Source organism: Harpia harpyja, chromosome 1, assembly GCF_026419915.1.
Source record: "Harpia harpyja isolate bHarHar1 chromosome 1, bHarHar1 primary haplotype, whole genome shotgun sequence".
Lineage (NCBI taxonomy): Eukaryota > Metazoa > Chordata > Aves > Accipitriformes > Accipitridae > Harpia > Harpia harpyja.
This window is the reverse complement of record NC_068940.1, coordinates 48,351,842-48,378,450: the sequence shown is the minus strand read 5'-3', so window position 1 is coordinate 48,378,450 and position 26,609 is coordinate 48,351,842. Positions and strand designations below refer to the sequence as shown.

The window sequence follows — 26,609 nt, the reverse complement described above, 5'->3', positions numbered from 1 at the left end:
TACAGGAACCTTCAACACTGCAGGTTGGGGTTTACGCATACATAAGGCAGCATTGCTACCGTGCGACCGACTGCAGATGCCCTATGTGAACTAGGCCTGCTCCGGAGCAAATGCAGTGTAACTATGCAAGCATAGCTCTAAGGCAGAGTTAAAGACGACCTGATTCAATCTTTAACATTGAAGCTTTGCAAAAAGGTTTACTTAAAACGGGGACTCAGAAAAACCAGGGCCTCAATTTGTCAGGGAAAACATCAGATCTTTTGCATCATTTTTCTAAATGGCATTTTATCACATTTCCATCTTTCATGCTCACATGAACAAATAGATCTCCAACTCTACTACTATTTCATAGTACTGCCTTTTGCTGTAGCACTTTACAGCACAAACATACAATGCTTGCCTCTCTGAAAAATCTGCAATACAGAAAATGAAAACTACAGCCAGGAGGTTGATGTGTAGAACGGATGGGAAACAAGTAAAGAGGATGCAGATCACAGACGGTGCATGAAGACATGTTATTTTTTCAGTGAGGTGGTGGACACAGTCCTAGTTTAACAGCCCATTTCGGACCACTATCTAGAGCAAGTGGATTCCAGACACAGGGAAAATGGGGAAAAAAGCAGGAAAAAAGTCTAATAAATAAATGGGAGAGACAGACAAAAAGTATATGAAATCCAGGTCTTGGCACACAAGGTCAGCACCTGGGGATGACAAGGGATGGGGTCCATGCTGTACTTGGACCCAGACCATGCACAGCACTTGATTCAGCTGGATGCAAAACCCTGCACAGAGCTCAATCGGACAAATGGTCAGACTAGGAATTTTTTAGCTGCAGCTTAATGCATAAGATGAAGAGGCCAAGAGACCTCAGAGGAAGTAATTACAGCAGTTATTAGGTACAATATGAGCAAGTACCGGTATGATAGTCACTTTAATAGTAGTATTACAGGTAAAAGCTTTTATACAATAGTGTTTTTTCTTCACAATGGCCTTTTATTTGACCATAAGCTCAATGTAAAAAGGTTGCATTTTCATTTGATTTTTTGGTTGTTGCTTAATATTTTTCTTCCCTCAAAAATTTCTATTAAAACATGATGGGGAAATAAAACCAGATATTTGGTGGGGAAAAAATATCTATTTTTATATAGCAGCACAAAGCAGAACAGCAGAAGTACTGACACTGTGAGCCATTCACTTACAGGACCATAATTCTTAAAAAGACCATTAACAACTCAATGGAAGAAACTTGAAAGCTAATAAAAACTATATACAGGTAACCATATGCTTTTAAAATGCCATTTTGATATTGGACCAGCTCTTTAAAAATGTTTTTCTTAGTGGCAATAGAAAAGTGCCTTAACTTAGACTGATCCATTTTGCACTTATTGTAGACATATTCCAAAAACATTTGAAACTTATATTACATTTTTCCATTTAGTTTATGGCATTTTTGTGCCCCTCATATTTTTCCACATATTATTTATACATTTTAAAGATGTTCTTTTGTATTTGAGTTCTCTGATCCTTTAATTATGCCAAAGAGAATCTCATTTCCATACTTGATGGATTGGATCTTCATCATTGTTACAGTGACATATCACCAGCTCTCTTCCAGGAGGGTTTTGCCAAGACCTATAATCAGTTCAGCACTATGTGCATATGTATGTTTGCTCAATACGGCTGACTCTATGTTAGAAATGTGCAAGTAGTGAACTCTTCACTATCCCATGTGGTCTGAGAACAACATGAAATAGCTTCTTCAAACCTGCAGATTTCCAGAAAGGCTTCACCATAAGCTGTCACTATGACTGTGCACCATGTCTCCAAACTAACTGTCATAATACATAGCGAACTGAAGGCAAACATACCTGCGTAGGGATGTGCCACACTCTGAGGCAGCTCTGGGATGTGAAGCAAAGTGCAGAAAGTGGACTTCAAAGGGTCCACAGATGGCACAGACACAACACCCAGCTATACAATCATGGTCATTCCTCACAGGAGAAAATTAGATGAGATGTTGCACATGGTACTACTTCGCCAGGGTGGCCATATCTGTATATGGGACTAAACTGACTTGAACATTGCCTCAACACCGCTGTTAAAAACTTAGAGGATGAAGCTAGAGTAACCATCTTCTACCATAGGTAGTTTGTGTTTCATTCTCAGACAGGCCAAAGTCTTGTCTTATGGGTGTTGCATGAATTAAGAACAAGTACAACTGAACCTACCTGAATCATCCTTCAGGAGAGCCTACCAAAGCGATCACCTCCACAACAGGTAATTAATCAGCTCTGGGCTCTTCATTCAATCCACTTCTCACTTGCAAAACCATCTTCATACACACACCTATTGTTCTTTGCTCTCCATGACAAAGCACATATGGGACACCCAGCTGCACCAGACATGGAGTTATGACTGGTTTTTGTTTTCGGGGTTTGTTTTAGGGGTGTGGGGTGTTGGTTTTTTTCATTTAAGAGATGGCATATACATCTGTATCTTTTTTAAATTAGATAAAAACTAATAAAGCTTTCATCATGTTGGAGCATGTTCATGTTCCAGGAACCCTTCATACACCAATCAAAACAACATTCTCTTTTGCAGTAATATGGGGGTGAAAACTACCAGTACCCTACTGTCCCATAGGCTTTTCTGTCTCTTTGTTTGCTATTGTTGTGGGTGAAGAGAAAGCTGATTATATTATACAGTAATAAAGACCAAGAATATTTAAATTGAAAGAAGATGCAGTCTTGGTAGATTCTGTAGTTGATGTATGTAAACTATTGAAATTAAATTAAATAAAATAGGTATGAAAGAATTGTTTGATGATTTGATTTTTTTTTTTTTAATATGCACTACTCCACTGAAAATCATCTGGGCCACATTATACCTTGACGCAACAACAATTGAATCCTGATGTATTAAAACACTCCCATCTTCACGGAACATGTGTCAAACACTTGCTCTCAGGCTAGCTATGCACTTTCAATTTGTGTATTGTGCCACAGAAATCAACTGTGCTACAGGTAAAGAACCCCAGCAAATCTAGTAGCTTTCTTGCTTTAGTCTGCAATGAGGAGATGGGGTTGGGGGGGGTGCAGGGAGGACTACGGGTTGAGGTTATTTCACTCATTTTTTGGTTTGCTTGCACTTAGTTTCACTACTCTGTCGGTTCAAGCTAGGTTAGAACACTAGGTCTTATAATGACAAATTTAACGTAATTTTATGAGCAAAGGTCAAATTCTACATTGCACATTTGGATTTAAAAGCGGAAATTTAACCTACAGAATGATGTTTCATGCTGAATAAAACTTACACCAAGCAAAGCTCTGATTTCTAGTTTCCTGAGCTCCTGTCTCCAAACTTTTCTCAGGTTTCCAACACTTGGTTACACTTTCTGGCTCACATTTACTTCCTTCTGTTCTGGATTTAGGTGATAAAAGGTTGAGACATATGATTACCACTCCTCAGGTGCAGTTGGCAAGTTTGAGGCACAGGCATGAGGGAAGGGGGGAGGAAAAAAGGTGGGGGAAATGGCACTGGTTTAGATGTTGTTTGTCAAGATCACTGCTGGCTTTTATCAGCTGTTTCTTGACACAAGTCACTTTGTTCTAAAGTATTTTGGAAAAAAAAAAAAAAAATAAAAGACCTTTTCTCCCCACAAAAAAACACACTGAAAATAAAACCTTTCATTCTCTTGAAAAAATAAAAAAAAAGCTGTTGCAATGTGAAGGCCACTGTTAGCTGAGGTATACTTATCTGTTTCCTTGCAGTTCCTGGCTTCTCACCTGTCCGCTTCAGCTGGCATTTTTGGTACGTTCATTTTAAAACTACATACACCACTGGCCAATGGATAGGTTATTCTTGGATCTCTGCTTGCTTCTGGCAAGGTGTTCAGGGTCCACACAGGTGATGATAAATGAGCATGAAATTACATGGCTCTCCTCACCACCACTGGCACCACCACCTGTCATCATTGTCACTGCTGAGCTCATCTCACCTTCAAAAAACTCAGCACTCAGAAGTTTAATTCAGGCTAAGTTAATTCTGTGGTGTTTTTACAGTCTCGTCCTATAATTATGCACAGGTTCTCATTTCATCTATTTCTGACGGACTGTAGCATTTTTATGTCTTTTCCACGCATATGTTGAAGTATATATTTCTTGAAAGCAAATGCCATAATATCAGGTGTGAGCCTACTTCTATTTTGAGTTTTAGATACCTTCCAGCCAAAAAGCTGTACCAACAAAAACTCTGCTTTACTTGATCATTTACCATACTTGTACCAGAGTTGAACTTAAATATTCCATGCCTATTTTATACAGACACCCATGTAAAAGAAATCTAATCAAAAGTTCCCCCAATATTCTGTTAATAGCATTTTCCCCCTAATATTTTAAAATCCTCAATATACAAAAAGTCCAAAACTTCCCAAAACATGGTAATTTTTCATATTGATGAAGTTTTGTTTCTACTAACAGAAATTTACTCATGTGTCCACTACCCTCAGCCCAAAACTTTCACATGTGAAATATAAAGATCTGAAGCTGTCATACATGACATGTTTGTGTTCCTTAAACTGCGCAAGGCATGTGAAATGCTCCCATGAATTGAAATAAACTCATTTTTTCCACAGATGTGGGAGAATATTTTTAGAAAAGAATTTTTGCATTAGGTACTGCAGTTATAACTGCTTGCAGTCTTAAAGCATTTAATAACTGGAATAAAAGAATCAATTTCTCAAACTGAATTGATATAATTCCATTATGAATACCATCAAGATTATATATTTTTACCTATAACCATCATTGCCAATTCAGACGAGTTCTTTAAAAGGCAAACTTTTTTCAGTCGACTTCATAACCCACCGTTTCAATACTTTGATTTTCAGAAGCCAGCAGGACATGAGATTTTCTTACTATTGACCACTAAGGAGAAAATAATTTCACAGTCATACATTCTCTAACATATATTTTTTTTGTACTGTCATGGGCCACAGCATTATCTGAAATAATAGTTTCCCTTTTTTTGACAACAATATTTTTTCTTCACAGAGTTGGTTGACTTAGTCCTTGTTACTGCCCGTCACATCCAGCATTTCCTTGCAGTTGTTCACCTTCCTCTGATACAGAGCTTGCGGCAGCTTAGAGCATTTTGCATCCTTTCATGAGAAAAGTCTTTAGCTATAAACATGGTTGCAATGAGATGCTCAGCCACGGCACTTCACAAGTAGGCCGTTCTGCACTTTCTACGTGACCTAGCTTCAAGAAAACCAATTTTCCAGTGCAACTTCTCTATATCTGTTTTACCCATTGGCTCTAAGTACTAACGATGCCAGTGCTTTCTCCAGTTTCTGTGTTTAACAGCATGTAAGGTGAATGCACAAGAAAGCAGGCACTTTCAATTGCCTTCAGCCTGCTTTGCATTATTCCAGTATCTCAAACCCTATGGAAAGCCAGGTGGCATGATAGCTTTCCAGAGATAGCATATCTCCTCAGAGGTACGGAACCACAGACATTTGAAGTGGAAGGGAGCAGAAGACCAAAGCACACTAGCTCTAACAGCATCTTGCAGATAGCAACAGCAAGTCATAAATCATAGTTCTCAAAACCTCTGGATCATGAAGTCGGCTTTAATTTGCCTTTGCCCATTCATGCCTCAGAACAAGCTCAGGAGAGCAGACACACCAAAAACCTGGCATGTGTGCAGCCTGCCCATTGTCACAAAGACAAAAAAGAAAATGAGTGTGTTCATACTGTGACTATAACGCCCACATCCACTTGTAAAGTGGAAGTGCATGAAGTGAGAAGGGATGGCTTTGTAGTCAAACCATTAGACCAGGAGTTAGGTGACCTGAGCTTTCATCACAGCCCTACAAGAAATTCCTTGTGGATAAACCACAGTCTTTCTTTGACTTTCATGTTTTTCTCTAAAAAAAAAAATAAAAATGGCCACTTCTTGCAGTCAGCCATAATAATGACCAGTTCTTTGGAGATCACATTCATCCGTGTTTACTAAGTGCTTAGAGATGATTAGTTGGACAGCAATATACCATTGCTGAAGTGTTGTAATTGTAAAAGCTCCCATTAAAACTATTGTCTTACAGATGTTAAAAATGACCATTTGTATGGGTATTATTAAGACCATAAAATAGAGACGTATAAATTACAAATCAGGGAACTCTAGATTTTAGCCATAGTGGCTTGTTTGGCTGGTAGTTCTTGCATACAGAGCTACAGTGTACATTTACACACACACATACACACTCTTAGTCTTACTTGTTCCCTTATATTAAGGGCAAGCAACAGTGCTGTTCTGTGCACTCCACCACATTTCATTTCAACAAGTAGGGAAGTCTAAAACAGAGTTATCCCATGGTGGGTGCAGTGCCTTTTTATTAGAAAAGCATTACCTATACTTCAGAAGCGAGTGACTCACTATGTACCATATACGAAATCTCCAGCACATGTCACCCAGTCTGAATTCCCATAACACCACAACTTCTCTTTCCACATGTTACAGCAGATGCTCCAGAATGAACTCATCTTGTTTGGTAGCCAGAGTTGGCTGTCTCTAGGAGATCCCCACCAGTGTCCCTTTTGTATTCAAGATTCAGGGGTTTGTGTTACCAATAACTCTAAAACAAGAGCTAGAAGCTTTATTAGAGCAGTGCCCCCAGAAGCCTGTGTCTGCTCTATCTGCCTTGTTCCTGCTCATGTTCCTGTCATGAAAATCAGCCTGCCCTGTCTCCGCTAATCAATGAGGAAAGACAGCTGTTGGTTTTGGTCTTCCTACCAAGACTTCTCAGTGGTGTATAAGGAATTGCATTTGTAATTGCTCTTTGCAGTCTTTGTCGCATTATTTCAACTTACTCATAACCTATGAATTTCCAGTTTTTACCACATTTGCTCTTCTGGTACTACCTGTCACTTTGCCCTCTCAACTGATTGAGCCTGTTAAGAGAAAGCTGGACACCGCTTTGCTTATGCTGCCTCCCTCTTTCCCCCTTGCCGGGATGCATCCCCCTGCTCCGCAGGACACAACCTGCAGAGTCAGTTCTGTCAAACACTTGATGATTCAGTTCCTGCATTTCAGTTCTGTCTCCTCTCATTTGTGAGATGGGAGAAGTCCTGGAAGGGAGTTATTTAGATATTCCTCTTCTTCCCAGAGCCATTCAGATTTCTGTAACTTGTGCGGTTATTTATGGCAGCTCGCAGTCATGGACATGTGTCACTGCTAGGGGAGACCTGCCATAATCCAATCCAGTATTTCAGTTACTTGCTTTACTGGTGTTTTTAACACAAGTGCCCTCTGTTGAATTTTCTGTCCTCTCCTGGACAGCAATTGCTTCCCTCCTGGAACAGCTGACTAAGCTCTCTTTTTAGTCGCTTACTTCTTACAATATGAACATCCATCAGGTTTGCCCTTGAAGAGTATGATCAGTCTCCTAGAGAAAGTTCCTCACTGAATCACTATTAAACAATCAATATTTCTAGTTGGATGTAAGGAAACCTGGTTCTCTCTTCCCTCCTGGTCACAAATCACCACATCATTTCTTTTGTTTCTGCTCTCCCCAGACCTCTTAAAATTGATCTTTTCCCTTGTGGCAGGCCTGAACAAAGATTTCAGCAACAGGCTGTCCAATAAGTCATTGCTTTTGATGCTGCACAGCATTAAAGTCAGTATCTCCAGACTGGTTTCCTTCTCCTCAACCAGTTCTCGTAGCTTCCAACTCAAGAAACAGAGATCACATTTATCCTTTGACAGAAATAAAACAGAGTGTATCCAGTGCAGGTAACTTCAGTAAATCGCTAGACATCTGTACTCTTAATAAAACGTAGTGTCCTCCTTGCATAGCAGGGAGCCAAATGCCTTCAGCTGCCATTTCACTAAAGTAAGCCCTACAAACTGCAGAGATTTAGAGTTCTTACATCCAATGTTTTCTGCAGTTCTTCATGTTCATACGCTAAAAGGGTGCTCATTGATTTAATAAAGCCAAGGTCTAGAGAGATCTATAAATACAAGTATTTTACCCTGATGCATTATTGCCCTGATGCCCAAGACTGAACTTCTGCTCTTTCACAGATAAATTGCTTCCTCACTGGTTAACACCAGCTTCCATTAGCAAGAGTGGTGGCAGACATATTTGGGAAGGTGATCCATGATAAAACACAGGTTTGTCTCTTTTTTTGTTTTTCCCTTTGATTTCTTTACTCACCACATCCCACGCTCCTCCTTTCCCCATCCCCTCTACTCAGAAGAATCAATAACTTACTTTTTATCACTACTAGCTAAGAAGTTATCACTGAGCCTCACTTAAAATCTCTTGAACTCAGTGCAGCGATATACATCAGCCCCAGGGGGCTCAAGATCAGGGTCCTACAGTTGCCAAAATTGCCTTCTAAAAGGCAGTCTGAAACAATTCTTCAAGTCTTTTATAGGCTTATAATAATGCTGGCTAATGCTAATAATATTAATAGCAATAATAGAAGGGGGGGGACAGGGTGTCTGGATATTTCAGTCCTGAAGTAGAATGCATTCTGTACCTTCAGCTACTCTATAACTTCCAAAATGTAAAACACAGTGCTTGCTGGTCTATACTTTTCTTTGCATTCAACAGCAAATTAAGGTTTATGGCTTTCTTTTAAATATATTGTAGGAAGTTTTATTTAGAACAACTGTTTTTCAATATCTCCTAAGCCTTGGCTTGTCCAGCTGAATTGCTCCCCAAAATGCTTAACTCTGAAGCAGAGTTACAAGAAAAGGGAACGTTTCTCTCCAAAATGTGAATCAGCTAGCGACGTTATTAACCACTGAATTCCCAGCACAGCAGGCAGTGTCATCCTTGGAACAAAGCACTCCAACGAAAGCATCACTTGTGCTTTCGCTGTCATCTTACCACACCATGTATAGTCACGTTGCAGCCTTCACCTTGCACCCTTGTGCAGCTCCTCAGCCACTGGCGTGTGAAACTAAGCACATGGGAGCTCGAAGCAGCAGCATTTCCAAACCTTACCTTTCACTCTCTCTGCTGAGCTATGTGCAAAGGCTTTTGTGTGCACCCCTGACTTTGTGAACACAGTTCTGCCTCCAAATTCACATGGTAAATGCGGTTTCACAATGTCATATTAAAGTCACGTACAACTTTGTGCCTGAGAGTTTTAAAGTCAAAGAAATGATTACCAGATCATGGATTGGAGTACTTTCCATTAGCTCAGCTCTGAGATAACCTTGTGTTACATAAAGGCGGCAGAGGCACCCAAGATTTGATTATGTGAAATATTCCCCTCTCTGTGCAGTTACTTTTAGCACAGGCCTGAATATTGTTACTATCTGAAATCCAAACTTACCAGGCAAACACACATTATACAAGGGTTGTCTGTGATAAATGGTATCTGCAGAATTTCCCCTTCATTTTCACATTTTGCAACGGATCCTGAAATAGAAATAAAAAATTTAAAATACTAACATATTTCAATTCCCCCAGCTGGTTTTGGAAACTGTCCTTGTCCCACTCACGTTTAACCCCTGCTCCGTTCCTAGCCTTCGATTTTAAATCTTGCCTTAATTTGCCCGTTTTAAGCAAGCAGGGATGTTCAGTGTTTCTGTAAGATTCCAAAGGCAACTGTGAAATGACTGGCCTTTTGTTGCCGCACAAACCTAGACTTTCTTTGTGCCCCAGTTATAGCAAAGAAGGACGCTTTTTCTCTTCCCAGATGATGTGTGGAGAATAATGAGTACTCCACTCAAAGCAGGATACTTCTATAACGATAGATCCAGAGCTCACTGAAATCAGCAGAAAGCTGTCTGTTACACTCCGAGGACTTGGACCGGGAATACAGCATGAGCCCTAAACCAAGCATCCTTTCAATGCATGACAGCCAAGTGGCAAATGAGTCAAAATTAGCAGGCTGACTGTCAAACGGAATCAAATTAGAAATCCCTTTATGGCCCTAGCGCTGCTTAGCTGGCATTGTGTCATGTTGGAATCACTTCTTGAAACCTAATAGCTCCTCACTTGCACTAGAAGTTGATTCAGCGTTTCCCTCCATGCCCCAGAGAGCAGGAAAATATAACCCTCGAGAGGAAGTGGGGGAAAAAAAGAAAATTAAAAAAAAAGGGGGGGGGGAGAACCATAGTTCCTGCGATCACCTGCCCCAAACCACGCGGTTACACCTCCAGCCCTCTGCCCTTCCCCGAAATGCCGGGCAGCCCCCGCGCTCGACGGCGGGTCCCGGCGGCAGGTGGGCACCGCGCAGCCTGCGCGCCCGCGGCCCCTTCCCCCCCCCCCCCCGCGCCCCTGTACCTGTGAGCAGGGAGGAGGCCAGCGCTCCGGGGAGGCAGAGGGCTCCCAGGAGGACGGCGGCGGCCGGAACGAAGCGCGGCGTCCCCGGCCAGCCCCCGCCGAGCTGGGGCATCGTCCCGGGGCTGCCGCTGCCCGCCGGCTGCGGGGCAGCGGACGGGACGCGCCGTCGAGTGGCGGAGCCCGGCCGCCCCCCGTACGCCCGCCTCAGCACTGCTGCCCGGCGCCGGGGGAGTGGGGGTGGAGGGGGAGCAGGACGGGAGACAGTGGCCCGCCGGGGAGTCCCACCCCACGGCGGCACCGGAGGGGACTGCGGGTGCAGGGAAAGCAGCTGTCAGCGTCTGCCCCTCGGCCCCGCACCCCCTCTTTCCATCACCCCCCTCCCCTGCCTGCATCCCTTCTTATACCTTCCTTCCTCTCCCCATAGTCCCTCCTCCGGCACCCCCCGGCCCCCATGGCTCCATGCCTCCCTCCCCCCCCCGGCGCACACACGCACAGACAGGCTGCCAGCCCTAGACCCCGTCTCCCTGCGGGGAGATGCCCGGCCACTCCCTCCCCCGGCCCCGCCGAGCACCACCCGGGCCGGCCGCGGCGTCGGGGGGCTGCGCCCGCGGCCGCTCGGCGGGGGGGGGGGGGGGGGGGGCGGGGAGCAAGGGAGAGGATCGAGGAGAAGAGGAGGAAAGAAGAGAAGGAGAAGGTAAAAGAGGAGTAGGAGGGGAGGAAACGTGGATCCTCAGAAAGGTCCGGTGCGGCGCAAGCCCCGGTACCTGGGCGGAGAGCGGCGGCCCCGGCTGCCTCCGGCGAGCTCGTCCCTGGCTCGTGTCGGTGCCGTTCGTGCTTGCGGGCAGGTTTTACCGGCCGTCGGCGAGCGGGGAGAGGGAAGGAGGGGAGAGCGGGAGGGAGCCGGGGGGGAGGGAGGCTGCCGGCGGGGAACGCCGCGGCGGGGCTCCGCTCGCCCGGCTGCCCGCCCGGCCGGGGCCGCTGAGATCCCCTCCGTCCCCGGTGCTGCCCCCTCTCTCACGGCAACCGCAGCACAAACTCCGGCAGCCGGAGCCGGCCGCTTCCCGGGGCCGCTGCCCCCCGAAGGGGCTTTCTCCGGCCCTCCCCGCCCAGCCCCGGGGCTGCCTCTCCCCACCGGGGCAGCCCGGGGCTCGGCAAGGGTCGGGCTCCCCCCGCCCGAGGGGCTGGGGAGCAGCGGGGCGGCAGCTACCGGGGCCTCACCTGCCGTGCGGGTCCCTCGCTGTAGCCTTGGCAGCTCCTCCTTAACACTCGCCCTTTGCAGGTCCGCGCTTTGCTGTCCTAGGTGTAAACACAGGCGATATTAGCCACAGGCATCACCGAAACCGAGCTTTGGCACGCACAAATCCACGGATGGACTGGACAGGATGACACTTGGGGTGTGTGGCAGGAGGTTTTTCTGGGACAGATCTTCCAAATAGTTTGCCCTCCAACTGTGATGTTTCATTTGGGGACATGTAGGCTCTCTGAAATAAACTAGTCTGACAACAAGCTGAAAAACGTTTTTGGATTTACACACGTTGTTATTTTCTTTCTTTGGGGGGTGGATGTGAGCTGCTATTTCAAAAAAGCTTACAGTAGTGGCAAATCAGGTGCATGGCAGGCTGGTGTGTACAGGACTACTCTAAATACATTTCACTTCCCAGTAAGATGCAAGACGATTAGATTTGCATGTTCATTTTAAGAATAAAACCCAAAACCCAAGACCTCTGAAAGCCTGCATCTTTGTTTTTAAAAAGTAAGATATGTATACCTCATTTCCAACACAATTTGTCACCTACCTTTAGGGTAGGAAGCAAAAGTCTTAAAATAGCTAAAATTGCGCCTATGATAGGGACTATGGAAAACTGATACTGGTAAACTTCTGGACATCACTAGCAAAATCCCTCTCTATGAGGAAGGAGAGCCTACTTTTTTCTCACCTCCCAACCTCAACTTGTACAGGTTGAAGCTGCATAGGCAAATATGATAATTTAGATGCAATTAAAAGAGGTTTATATTCCCTAAAGATACAAGTGGGATACAAAATTTGCTCCACATTGTGTAGAATACATAACAAACTCAGTACATAAATATGTGTGTCACCTGGATATATTTTTTCCCTGGGAAATGTCATCTTCACGATTCCCTGCATTTTAAAAATAGATGAGCCTGTAGAGGTATGTATTATTATGCGCTACTCCAGCAGAGATTTTCACATGTCCGAAAGTTTTTTCCATTGGAAAGATGTACTGAATGTTTTGGCAAGCTGGCTTTTTCTTACTTCTCTATCTGTAATCAGTGGCTACATTTCCCTTTTCTAATTCCAGTGCAGCCACAGCCCTTCTAAAGCAACAGCCATAGGAAATAAAAATCTACCCTAATAATTTCTCAAGTGACAACTACCACAGGAGAGTACTTATATCATTATGTGCATTGAATCATCTCTTCGTGATGGTCTAAAATTCATTAAATATTAACATCACCCGGTGTGAGAAACATACAAACCACAATGAGGGCCTCAAATAGCAATTCAGGCATCCAAACAGCAGCAGGGAACTTGCTAAAATACTCTGAAAATGCAAAAAGTTTCATCTCCTTTATAAAATGAAGACAAGAGGCGGCAGCAACTGAACTTCACACTCAATCCCTCCCATAACTCATTCAGTTAACAAGAATACCTAATGAAATCATACCTAAGGCAAGGCAGTTATAGAGCAACACACCCAGACTTGTTACACAGTTTTACTTTTCCCATGCAAAAAAAAAAGTGTGGTCATCACTAAAGCACCTTCAACACACTGATTAGGCCTAAAACTTACCTCTGAAACAACATCTGCGGCATGAAAATATTGTCCGTGGCATGAGCTCCCTGGGTCCATGGTAGCACCATGTGCTGGGGTGAGGAATTTGCCCATCTTCCTTGCTTGAAATACCTGCTGAAATGGGACTCTAAGCCTCCCCGTACCGTGCCTACACCAGACTTCACAGACTGTTAGCTGCCCAGTAGAAGGGCCTGCCAAGGGCTGGTGCTGTCTCTGAGCCTCCCGATGCCCTAGTTCCCTATCTCCCCTCATCAGGGAAGAGGGGAGATGCTCGTTGTTAGCAGCAGCCTCTGTTTCTTCCTGATATTGGTAATGGTGACATGTCACGGAGGAAGATCACTCTTCCATTTAAATCTCTCATGAAGTAAAACCCAACCTGGGAGGGACATATGCCATCTTAATCCTCCCACCTTAGTTTCACCCATTCAGTGCTACAGGTATGGTGTTTGTCTCAGTTTTTTACCTCTCCCTTACCCAATCTCCCAACTACCTTATCAGAGGTCAGCATCCTTTCTGGTTGTAATGCCGCATTAAGTGCAGTTTCAAAGTTTTTTCCCTTTTGCATCCCTGTTTGAAGAGGGATTGCTTATTGTTGCTTATTTTTCCAAGCAACATTCAAAGCTGTGCTAATTTTAACAAAATCAGAGGGTTGCACTGAAAACCATGTCCTGCTGTCGGGTATGCACAGATTTTGTTATATGCCAGCAGTTAAAACAGAAGTCATGTCACAAAAACCCTTACTTCTTTTGTATAAGCATTACATGGTATCAGTTGTTATTGCAAGTTGTTATTGAATTACTTTGTATGTAATTCAGCTCCCTCTCCAGTGATGCTTTCCCAATGGTCAGCCATAAAACTACATCAGCCATTAGCTGGTCATAATAAAGGTTCAACTTAGCACCCACGTAAAAAGAAGAAAAAAGCTTTATAGTTAACAATAGTAACAGTAAAGATGATGGCAGTGATCGCATTACATCTATCTTCATGATTATCTGTTTTACTGGCAAGTCGAAATCGCTAGAAAGCCCATTCTTCATGGGCTAGAGAATTCTTCCAGAAGTGGAGGAAGGCACCAAATCACTAGAATTCACGTGTATTTTCTTTTGTTTAGGAAATTCACTCTTCTAAGTCTTGGGCATAGGCCTTCCTAAGGGTCCCTTACCACACAAGAAGGTGTGCAATAAACATGCTACATAGGAACATGTATACATCAGCACTGGGAGCGTCCCTGCTTTTATTACTTTTATGTTGCTATGCATTATTTTAACACAGTTTCTTTGTATTTATAAGGCATCTCAAAATAAAGAAAATATGTCTCTGATAAACACTGTATTGAAGGCTATGTCAATTGGCACAACTCACTGTTTCCAGTTCTGTTCTGCTAAATGACTATGCATACACAAGGCATTGAGGGTGGTTTGCATATCAGATTGAGTTTACACATTTCTATTGTTATTAACAGTTTAAAAAGACAAAGAATTCTCAAACCAATAACTTAGATAATCAGAAAGAACATCACACATCTGCTGTAGTTGAAGGCGTGGATCTGATAAGCTTCAACCCTGCAAATTCTTGCAGAAACACCTGTAATTTGGGAAAGTATTTTATTATCATTGTGCAGCAGCACACAGCAATCGGAAAGCTCCATAGTAACTCATAGGATCGTGATGGAGACATCGCACTTTCATGCAGGAGAGCAGATGGGAGTTACTCTACTGCTCATCCTTCGGTGGCCAGTCAGGTCTTCACAGTTCAGTCATACTGAGCTGGGCTAGAGCCTTTCAAATGCTTATGCATGTTCATTAATTTCTATGCTTAATCGTGTTGTAAAGTTAAGAACCAGTGTGAACAAACAGTATTTCTCACATGGGCTCTTTTCCTCCAGGAGATAATGTTAATAAACCTCGAGACTGACCTGAATGTGTCAAAGAGGTGCTCCTGACAAAGCTCCCCTACTGCAAAATATTCAGAAAACTAAATGGATGTAAATGAGGTCTGGAGACCACACTAAGACGTTTTAAAACTGTAACAGGATTAAAAATGGCATATGGTCGAAGTCCTTAAATAAAAGGAAAGTACAAGAAAGTATCTAAAAGTTACAGTGAGACTTACTAGAATAAATGTTTATAAATTTTAACAAACAACTCATCATTTTGACAGTTTTCCATAAACCCCTGGAACATGCAAAGCATTTAATTTATTTGCGGCAAGATAAATATAATGAGTAACATTTTAAAAGTTTATTAACACAGAATGTCCTGGCACAGTCAAACTTGCATACTCCAATTGTTTAAACTCTATTTTCTAAGAACTCAAAAAAAGTTAGCCTTACAAGAGGGAGTTTCTCATTGCAAAAGTCTTCAAAAGGATCCTCATCATCTGTATTGGTACAAATGCAAACCAAATGAACAGAGCCTAAACTAAACTGGATATAAATGCCACCAGTACCTCAAACTGAAAAATACTTGTATGCAGCAGAAAATATTGCTCCAATATGGAGACAATGGACTGCTATAGTAGTCCATATCAAATATGCTAAACCAACAAAAAGAGTAAATTATAACAAAAATGCTGATGCCATCTTAACGATGGGATTCCCAGCAGAAGCTATTCAAGAAGCCAGAGGCCAAGCAAACAGAATGAAGTGGCATATACTCGTATTCCTTTTTGTTACTTCGCTGCTGTAAATAGTTTATCTCCCAGAGATAATAAAAATCATTTTGTGTGAGTTATGTGTTTGTGTGTTAGGTTTACCCTTGAACATCTGCTGTGTCTGATAAAGGATAAGAGCTAATGAAATCACATGAAGAGTGCCAGACATGTGGTACTACTTTGCTTTCAATTTGGGAGAGAAACCAAAACCTGCATTTTGACTGGCTGCCATACTAGCTAATAAATGCAACAAACAGAGTACTCTAGAAACATTTTTTAAAATGGAAGATTGATGATAATAGATGAGGATGGACCCTCTCTGTACTAGAGACAGCTGCTCTGCATGTGCAGAAATACTTGTTCCCCCCAAAAGTAAAGACACGCTTATTTTGACAGAAGTTTTTTCCCTCCAGCCAGGATCCAGTTCAAAAGCACCTGCCCCTACCAAGCACAGAAAGGCAAAGACTTGCATTTCTGCTAAAAGACAAGTTTCCAATGACACGCATCCTGTAAGAGCATCACTTCACCTACAGAGACTCTACCCTGTGAGCTCGTTTCTCCTGCTGCTGGTTTGGTTTTACAGCAGAATTTCTCCCAGGACTTTTTTTGAATGACAACGAAAGGCTTAAAAACTCAGAGAGCTGAGGTCTGAGGAACGAAATACATCAAGCTGGAGCCTCCTCTCCTTCACATGGGTGCCCTCATTCACACTCAAATGAGCGAGAGGAGACTAAGGGCCATTAATTTTAAGTCATCTATAATAAAAAGTTACAGCTTGTCGACAATAGTAGGTGAAAAAAGGAAGCTGCTGTGCGGTGCACTTGCTGGCAGGTGGCAGCCTTGGGCGACCAGAGCCCTGCAGCCGGCAGCCCCCGGGCAGGGCTGAGCCGGAGCTGCTTCCAGAGTTAATTTGAACCTCAGATGGGGTTATAGCGATCTAACCCGTATGGGCTAACGTCTTGCTCCTACACGAGTGAAACGCTCTCTTGGTTCTTTCTCAGAATGTGCTTTTTTTTTTTCACTCACGTGGCTTTGGCTGTACAGGACATTCGCTTCTACTGTCCCTGCAATTAGTACAACATACCTTATCTGGAAACAAAACAAACGACAGTTTTACAAAGAATGCCTATTTATTGTTAATTTCCAGATACAAAGCTTAAGCAATTTACTGATTACTTTTTTTCTTAAGAAAACTGGCTATGCAACATTACAGCTGGCACAGGTAAGAAATCCCCTCTACTATTTCTTCCTGGCTTCTGATTTAAACGGAGCACACTCGATTAAGCATTAATACCCGATCTGTCCTGCTGACTGACAGTACTTGCACATAGAGAGAGCAATGAACTGACAATCATAAGCAGTCTTTTTCAGCTCCAACCGTCAGGATATGTACAGATAATATACATGAGCAAATCGGGGTAATCCTGCACTGATCTGTTGAAACTTCTGCTAGTTATGGAGTTTCATAATGAGTAATATAGCCATTATTAAAGCAGCAATACTACAAGATTTAATAATTATACTGAACTGCCCACCAATCTGACTAATTAAACCCGGGATATTCTGCATGTGCTTAAACCCAAAAGTAGACAAGAGTACACAAAAAAGCAGAAATAAGCAAGTATACTAGCAACAAAGCAGAAATTTGTTAAAGACCCATCTGATTTTGCTACCGGTTCACCGAGGTCAGATTAATCTCAGACCTTCACCAAAAAGAAAACACACAGCCACTTGGGCAAGAGAAAAAATGTACTTCCAGAAGGCAGTGTAATTCATCTACTTGCCACACAGCTATCTAAGGCTCTTTCAAAGGGAGATGAGAGTATCATTAAATGTGCCAGACGTGGGCTTTTGGTGTCATTACACAGATCTGCAGGAGGTTTCTGCCAAATCCCCAAGTTCTCTGACAGTAGCATACCTCTAAATACACCATTTAGAAGCATGAGGTGAACAGAGACAGGGAATAGTATTTACGCTGGAAAAGTATCAGTCACATGTCTTGTATATATTAGCAGGTTAAACCCAAGAGAGTCAGCTGAATTTCTTATGACCAAAGAAAACAATCAACAGTTTTAAGGCTTCACAGAATTTTAAATATGTATTTACATGTGGTCTACGCTATTTATTTTAGGTATCTTTAAAGGTAGACTCTGAAGTTTCAAGGTAGTGGCTGGCAGGTATTCTGACTTACAAAATGATGTCTTGTGAGAGGCTGGTTGGTGATAAACTATTTTCAGAACAGAATTTGTGGCTTTGGGGTTTTAATTAAGCTAGTTTGAAAAACACCAGAGAGCTACCCCTTTACAACGTCACTTAAAATTCTAACTGGTTTTAATATTGTTAGGTTTTGATCAAATTGGCTTTAATATTCTTATGTTTTGATCAAATTGAAGTCAGTCTGTACAACTGTAGTGTAGTTTGTATCGGTATGGAAGTCCAATAATAAATAAGATAGCTATTATTAAACAAAAATAATGTTACGGTGCTGGATGTACTTTGGAAACTGCTCACCATGCTAATAGACCCCATAATTTAGACCCTTCCCTGGGAAATGTTCACACATCAGAGTAGCCCCAATGAGATCAGTAAGAATAATCATATCATGGGCAGAAGGCCGTCCGGCAAGCACTTGTTGCAGCAGGTCCCCAGAGGAAGGCAGGATAATGCCATTGGAAAGCAGGGCGACTACAGCATTGAGGTGCCCCTGTGTTCAGGTTCACTCTGTGCTGAGTTACGCAAGGAACAGGTCTCTTCTCCCAAGGGGGTGCATCTCCTGAGGCCCCCAGGAGAAGGAATTTGGGTCCATAGCCCTCTGAAAGTGGCAGCGCTGAGTGCTGTGCACACAGCCAGCCACACCTCTGGCCTGGGGGTGTGTGATCATGGTCCCAGAAGCAGTGAAGGGCAGTTCACCCCATTGCAACCTGTTTAGTTATCCCTCACATTCAAACTGGCGCCAGACCTAAATTAATCCACAAACTCAGCTAAGCAGCTGTCAGTGTCTAGGGTTTCCCAGGCTTTCCTTGGGAGCCAGTGGTTTCACGGAAGCTAGACAGAAACAAACCCAAAAGTCAAAGTGGAAAAACCTTCAGAGAAAAGGCATGAGGCTGCCCATGTACTTACAGACTATGCCAAGCAAGCTGCATGACTTGGCTGCCCACTGGCATCGCTTGGATGGCTTGCTTGGGACACGCATGGTGTGAAGCACCTACAGGATGGAGACCCCAACCTTTCCCTAAAAGATAATCCAGGGTGGTATTCTTTAACTTTCACAATTAATTTCTTAGATGGACTTGTTTTGAAGCATGTGTTTACCTTCATAAATGTTCGTATTAAGAAAGAAAAATATCAAATAATAAATCACAGAACTGAGGGTTTTGCCACCCCACAGCGGAGCTGCTTTCAGTTCTGTTGTGCCAGAAGTAACAAAAGCAACTGGACTTCTTAAATATAATTTCTGTGCATCTTTATCTAAAAATAAAAAAACATCCCCACACTCCAAATGATGATGAATTGACATCTGAGAATTCCACAAAATGACAAGACAGGCCATCTATTAGAGAAAGTAACATTGTGAGCACTAGCCAGTGCTCACAACGGTTCCACACTTTGCTTTTGGATCCACTCCAACTGGATGAATAAACAGCACAATTCCCAAAATGCAGGTATTTTGCTGCTATGAAGCACTTGGAGGACAACAATCAAGCCTCGGCTTTGTAATGATAGGATTTCAAAAAAATGGCCACTTGTTTTAAAATAGTCTGTGGTTTGTAAAGCTGTTTCTGCAGAGCGCACAGAGGATAAAATGCACATAATTTTGCATGCTTTCCACTGCTGGCCCAAGTGCAGGAAAGGATTAAGACAAGACAGTTTGAATTTACATGATGCAAACTGGAAGAAACGAGGAAGAAAAGATGGCTCTGAAAGCTATACTTTGTTTTTGCCTAGAAGAGGTGTAATGCAAACTATTTTTTCACAGCTAGCAGGATCCAGCCAGATTGCAAAGGTATGAGCAGGGGAGCAGCCAAACAATAGCTCTATTCACCCGCAACTCCAGATTCTCACTTTCTGGGTTCCCAGACTGAGCCACAAGCCTCGAATTTAACTGGGGTATCTAAAAAATGAGCACAATGCAAATTATCAGTTAGTTTTGATAATGCAGGCCTTAGCGAGGGAAAGGACAGGGACTGAACCAAGCCTAGCAGAGACAGTGTGGTACCTTAACCCAAAAATATCCCCATGGGCACACGGTGAAAACAAAGAGAGACGTGGGAGCCTGTAGGGAGAAGCAAAAAAACTTTATACCAGTTTATGAATATTTTCTAAGCACCACCTGGTGCTATAGTTTACAAAGGGTGGAAAATATATAAAGGGGATCCAGATGACACCTGACGTGAGGCAGGCGGAAGCACGGGGATGCAGAATCCGTGGCAAGTCATCAGGACTGCTGTGGCGCAGCCTGACTGCCGACACAGCCTCTGCTGCAATTGTGTGCTGGAGCAAGAGAGTCACCCTTGAGAAGTAAAACTGAGCATTCCCACTTCTGCCCTGTTCAGGAGCACAGAGAAGCCTGTGCATGTGTGGGGAGAGGGGGAGAAGGGGAAAAGGGCTAGAGCACGGCTCTGTCAGAGCCCCAAGAGCCCTGGTTTTGGTTTGTCCTAGCTGGGAGTCAAACCCACAATCTTCTCACCGCAGAAGCCACGTGACAACAGTGTAGCCCCGAGTAACAATGAAGTAGGCCCAAGAAATCAAAAAGAAGGGTGCTCCTTTTGCTTATACCCTCTGGCTGTTTTTCTTCTGAACAAAAATGTCTTCTGGCCATTCTGGTGAGTAAATTTCCCATTTTGGAAACTGCTCTGCCACACCCGCTGGATGCTCAATCAGTGAGAGTTATACAACTTTGCTATTGACTGGCGGTTTGATCTGCTTAACTCTGCTGTGCCACTCACTTCACTTGCAGTAGTACACGCCTGGTTTTGAAGGAGACGTGCTATCAACAGGCGTAAAAGCGATACAGAGAAGGAATAATTTGTCTTTACATTTGGTGGCTGTGGGGGCACCTACAAATTTACAGTAGCAAGGCAATGACCAGAGAGCATGAAAGAGAGGAACGAGTTTCAATTGGAAGTCAACATGGAAGTGATTTGGTAACAAACCTCTATGCACAAAGTCACAGTACATGCAGGTTTCCAAACTCACTTCCTAGCTTAGCCACAGAGGGATGGACATGCCTGCTGGTTTGAGACATAAGAAGCCTAACTCAGCTAAACACTCAGGATTCAGATTTGTCTACTGGGTATCTCCAAATGACCGAGAGGTGAAAAAGCATTTGTAGAAATTGCTTTTCTGGCCAGTGCAATAATCCTGAACAAGTAGGACCAGACTGTGTTTTTTTGCCTGTTAGTTTTCATGCAATCAAAATTGTCAAGCTGAAGGTAGGAAGCTCACCCGGCTTAGCAATTAGGTCCTCTCTTGGCATGCTGTAAACTGGAAGCCAAAAATCAGTGGCCAGGTTTGAAAAAGTTGATCTTAATGAGAAGCAAGAAAGGTTAAATGTATGAACTCTGTTACTCATTGGGATTTATTTGCTCAGCTCTAACTTTATCTTTAGTTAGCCCAATAAAAGTTATCACATCACTGTCTGGTTAGCTGTCATACAAAAAACAATGCAGCTACCAACTTTCCTCCGTTGGATGACATACTTGGGCAGTAGCCCTTTAAAAAAAGCTTTGACTTCTTTAGAGCACATTTGGTTTTCCATTCATTATTTTCCTGATGCTGAAAGCAATGTTATTCATCCCAGGGAAGAATAGCTACATTGTATTTCAAAGGTTTAACCAAAACACTCATTTTGCTGCAAGTTTTCCTTCTTTCAGGATTTTAAAACACATCTACAAAGTGGCTGCTGGGCAAAATCATCAATTTATCGTCAATGGGATCTGGTAGAAAAAAAAAAGCAAAAAGGAAAGGAAATGAATGACATGATTGCAAGAGTGACTGCTATCTACAAAAATGTGGAGGACGAGAAGAAGGACTAAAAGCAAAGGAAGGACTCCTCTCCCCATGAGATGAGCTAATGAATGCTGAATGTGGAATGACTTTGTTAAAAAAAAAAAAAGAGACAAAAATAGAATAAAATCAATTCTTAATACACCAAGTATGTACCATCCACAATCTATAACCACCTACACATTCACAACTCTCTTCCACCTTGTTTTTGCCAACCTCACCAGTAGCACTTACACAGAAGACCACCCTTTACCTTCTCCAGTCCTGCTGGCCTGCAGTAAGGAAGTATCATCCACTTCTGCTTGCACCTTGCTTTCCTGTGACTCTCCATCTCTTCATTCTCAGTGGCAGGGGACTAGATAGGTACAACTGACCCAGCAATGACAAAACCATTAGCTATTCTGAAAGACCAGTCATATTGTCCATATTCTTCTTTGATTGTTTGGCCACAGAAACATTCATTTTCAGTCGTCCTTTTACTGATGTCGAGCTGGTTGTTATCACTTTATCCAGGCCTGTTGCCTGACCACCAAACACCCGACCGTACTAATCCCAGGGACACAGTCTTACCCAGACGAGGCAGGATTCCTCTTCTCAGGAGAATATATTTCTCTGTGGCAGCTGGCATGGGAGCTTTAGTACACGATCCAGCCGGGAATCCAGCCCCTTGGGTCTCCTCTTCCTCCTCCCAGGCTTTCTAGTCACTGCCATATGGGGCACATCCTTACAGCTGAAATACTGTTGCCCAGAGCAATGGGCAAAGCACTCCCCTCACAAGTCACACACCTCCCGACTGCTTGTGGGACTTGCACCCTGAAGTCCACAAAGCAGCTATCTGGTGTCATGATGAAAGATACGAGTCATACCACCATGAAATATCTAGTTTATCCTGGAACATGGTGCTCAAACATGCTGTCAAGAGAAACTCTCTTCTTTCTACTGGATCAGAAGCAATCACACCATGTTAACCAAGCTGTATTCTCACCAGTTCCTAGTTACAGTCATTGCTCAAGCAGAAGGAAGACACTACACATCCAGACAGCTGGAAAAGCAGTTCCTGTTATATATGTAGCAACTTGATTGTTCTCCAATATTTATGGATCCCAATTGCCTCCACTTCATTATACCATCAGGGGAAGAAAAAGTACAATAATCCCCTTTATGTCTCTTGTAATTGAATCCAACCATGATTATAATATATCGTGGGCATTGAAGTAACTATTAATTATTGAATGCTTGCTTCATAATGAATTGGAATATCATCTGTTATAGACCAACTTCTTTATAGATTCTCTAACACTTCCAAGATGCTGTGGAACTGGTCTATCCTTTAAAATTAATAAAGTAATAAAACCAACACAATAAAAACTCATTTCTTTCCCAAACACACCGTAGACTTTGTGATATGGTCTCATCAGATTTAGCCAAGTAAGAGGACTGGTCTAAGCCATCCTTGGACCAAACCCCTTGTTGTTTCCTAAGGTTCTCTAAGAATAGCATCTATGCTACATTCATTAACAATGATAAAATGTCTCAGTATAATGAGAGGAGACTGGAGATGCCAATTTTTCAATAGTACATGAAATTCAGGAAATAGTAATAATAACAACAACATCCAATTTAGAGAAGCCATGGCAACTTTTTAAAATATAGAGAGCCGAGCTTTCTGTTGATCAAATGTCACATTAAGTAAGTGCATTCTTCTTAATAGAATGTGTCCTGGAAATACTTCTCTCCCATACTCTGTCAGTTGGGGAGCAGAAGGGGAGCATGCTGTTCATTGCTTGATTTCCTAAACTACTTAACAGTGCTGCTTTGGTTGTTGAAAAGCTGCTATACATCACCCTGAGAGTGACTTAATCTCATAAGTCGCTGAAGTAACATGTATAAAATGCTCTGGGGTTTTATTTTGCAAGGGCCTATTTCTCATGCAGCATCACTCTCTACAGAGAAGCAACCACTTCTGGGGTGGAATGCAGCAGCTATTTAATTAATACTGACTAGCTAACCCTCACGCATATTTTATTTTGGGAATAGTACCTTTTGGAGTGACCCTCATAATTTATTACGTCATCTAGCTAGGACTTAAATGGTGCTTATATGTCATCTTATTATGACATGCAGCCTCCTGCAGAAGGGTATGGATGCTCTCCCATCAAAATTAATGGCAAAATACTCAAATTCAACAAAAGTAGATTTGGGCCTCTCACCAGGTTACAGTAATGACCCAGGATAACTGACCTCCCTTCAAGATTTCTCATCAGGCAACAGCTTACATAATTGGAACAGCTTTTATCTTGTTTCTGCAGCTGAATACGCTACCAGTCTGCACCCAGCTGGAGCTGTGGTGGAGACTGAGCTATGATCTGCAATGATCATTCCCACTTAGGAAGCACTCCAAATCTCTATTCTGCTTATGAAGATGAATCAAAATATCTTATCAAACACTGTTATCATTTTGCTCTGGAGCCTTAACTGGTTTTGCCAAAAATAATTTCCAAAAGAAGTATTTTTTATGATGACAGTGTAAAGTGGTGCTAGCAAACAAGTGAATAACACAATGTGCTCATGCTATATCAAATAGAAAATACTCCCATTAGAGCTAACATCACTTTACATGCTGTAGCCTGAGGGTGTAGATCTCTTCCAGGGCTCCTGGTTACTTTGAGATTTTTTCCTGCTATAAAAACATGATTTTGCTCAATCCTTTCATTTTAAGAACAGGGATGGATACTGAAACCTTCAATACAGCAGGTTCATCTGCAAGCATGGATGCCTCATACACACGTAGTAAATCTAAGCACATGACAGTGCATGCGAAGGAAACATCAACCTACAATGACTGCATATGAAAATATAATGGTATTTTACACCCTTTCCTGCTTTCGACAACATGAAACTCTTGGAAAATACCACAGTATACAACAATTATACTTCTTTAAATGTGCTTGTGTGTTGCATTTGTTTGTACTCCTTGCTATAGCAGATGTAAAGATAAAGCAATCGGGACATGTTGTAAGAGAACACCAGGTCAAATCAATTAACTGGGTTATGCTTCCATCCCATGATTAACTAAATCACTTGCTATACATTTAATGCTAACAAAAGTGCTAGGTGTCTCTGCTATGATCTGCTGGTCTGCTGAATAAAGCATATTCCCCCAAATTAGCAGCTTCTATACAGCAACCAGCCAGCTATCTTGCAAAAGAGAAGGACAGAAATAATAATTCCTGATACTATTGACCATTATAAGAATTTACAAGAAGGACATGGGCAAGTAGAGAGGAATTCCAGACTCTAAACCAAGCAATATTTTTCAGTCTTTATATAAATATCAAACTTGTGTTAAACTTGGTCTACGAGAATATTAGAATAAATTCTCATAGAAACAATGCATTCAAAAACACTTCTAGCTTGGGTCACTTTTGCTAATGATAAGCCCAGGTCTGCAGACACTGAGTGCCTCGGCCTCCTACTTGTTTCCAGAGGACCTGAGGGCATTCTGTCCCCTCGACAGGATCAAGGCTCAAGAACCAGCAGAAAGCTATGCAAACTTTACCTTTGAGCTGCAAAGGAACTAAGTCACCTGCAAACTGCACATGAAGATACCACATAAATACCAGAGGAACCTTATGCTACAAGGGAGTAAATGAACAAGGCAGCATGATGTCAAGGGGTGACAACAAACAAGGCTATGGGAAACTCAAGGTTAATTTCAAATAAAGCAGCAATAGAGAAGCTTGGTTTCAGGAGTACGTCATATTTTACAGCACCTTTGCAGCAGTTTTTTTAATAGATTATAAACAGGATATTCTGATAAGAAGGAAAGATAATTATTCAATATGATGCATACCCTGTTTGTTTTTTTTTTAATGCTGAAAGGACTTCACATAGCAGTACAATCTCTGCTCAGGAAATTTCAGTTTATGGCAGTAAATTACTATTTATAAGCAAGACAAGAATATTAAAACTTATCCCTAATGCTTGCTGTACAATAAATGCTGAAGAAGAGAAAAAGACAAGACATTATAAAGCAAAACCCAGCCCCTTGAAAGTAGAGAAATGTTGTTTTTCTGTGTCATAGTTTAATAATAGTTGGACAGAAGAATCAATCTGAGGCTGAAAACCACAGTCCTAGTTTGAACTCAGCATTGTGTTCAAAGCCCAAAAGATCAGCAAAGCCCAGATCTCCAGATTTTGGTCATCAGACTAGTAATTGTTTTAATCTGTTTTTCTAAATTGCAACAGCACAAAAACAAAATGAAAGAAAAGCCCATGGACAATAACATTCAGAAAATAAATTCTACCAAGAAAATAAACTTTAGAAGTATTTACCTGTGTAACAGAAAAAAAATGTATATATTTTACGTTAGGACTTATTTTAGAAAATGCTTTTCAAAGTGCTATAGCACAAATATAATAAAGTTGCCACGACTCACGGTGGTTTTCAAAATGTCACAAAATTCCTTTTAGATATATGTATATGAAATTAATTTCAATAAAATGTTCATTAAAAAATCCTTTTTATCTGTGAGCCACCTAAACATATAAAATTCTCCTCGAATAGCTAAACGTGCAGACAGGCTGCATATCTAAGCTGACCAGAACAGCTGACCAGGCATTACTTTAAAATCCTGTTCAGAATAGTTTGATGGCCAGCAATGTCTGTCTTGGCCTCAGAAACATCATTGATGAGAACAAAACATTTGGTCCCCCCTAACTAGCAATGTTTCCTTACATTTTTCTGTTGGACGACTCTCTAACTTCAAAACTTCCTGTAACTGGCCTGATTTTTTTCCAGCCAAAAAGAACCTTCTTAAAAATTCAAA

General features: G+C 42.2%; 1 protein-coding gene across 1 annotated transcript in view; it reads right to left on the bottom strand.

The window, feature by feature from the left end:
- BMPER (BMP binding endothelial regulator) overlaps positions 1 to 10,658 on the bottom strand; it is a 150,986-nt gene extending 140,328 nt beyond the window's left edge. The window contains exons 1-2 of the mRNA XM_052792683.1: positions 10,304 to 10,658; positions 9,348 to 9,433 (exon numbers count right to left, since the gene is read on the bottom strand). Coding sequence (XP_052648643.1) covers positions 9,348 to 9,433; positions 10,304 to 10,415 — 198 coding nt within the window. The 5' untranslated portion in view covers positions 10,416 to 10,658. The remainder of the gene's footprint in view (positions 1 to 9,347; positions 9,434 to 10,303) is intronic.
- Positions 10,659 to 26,609: the final 15,951 nt, after the last annotated feature.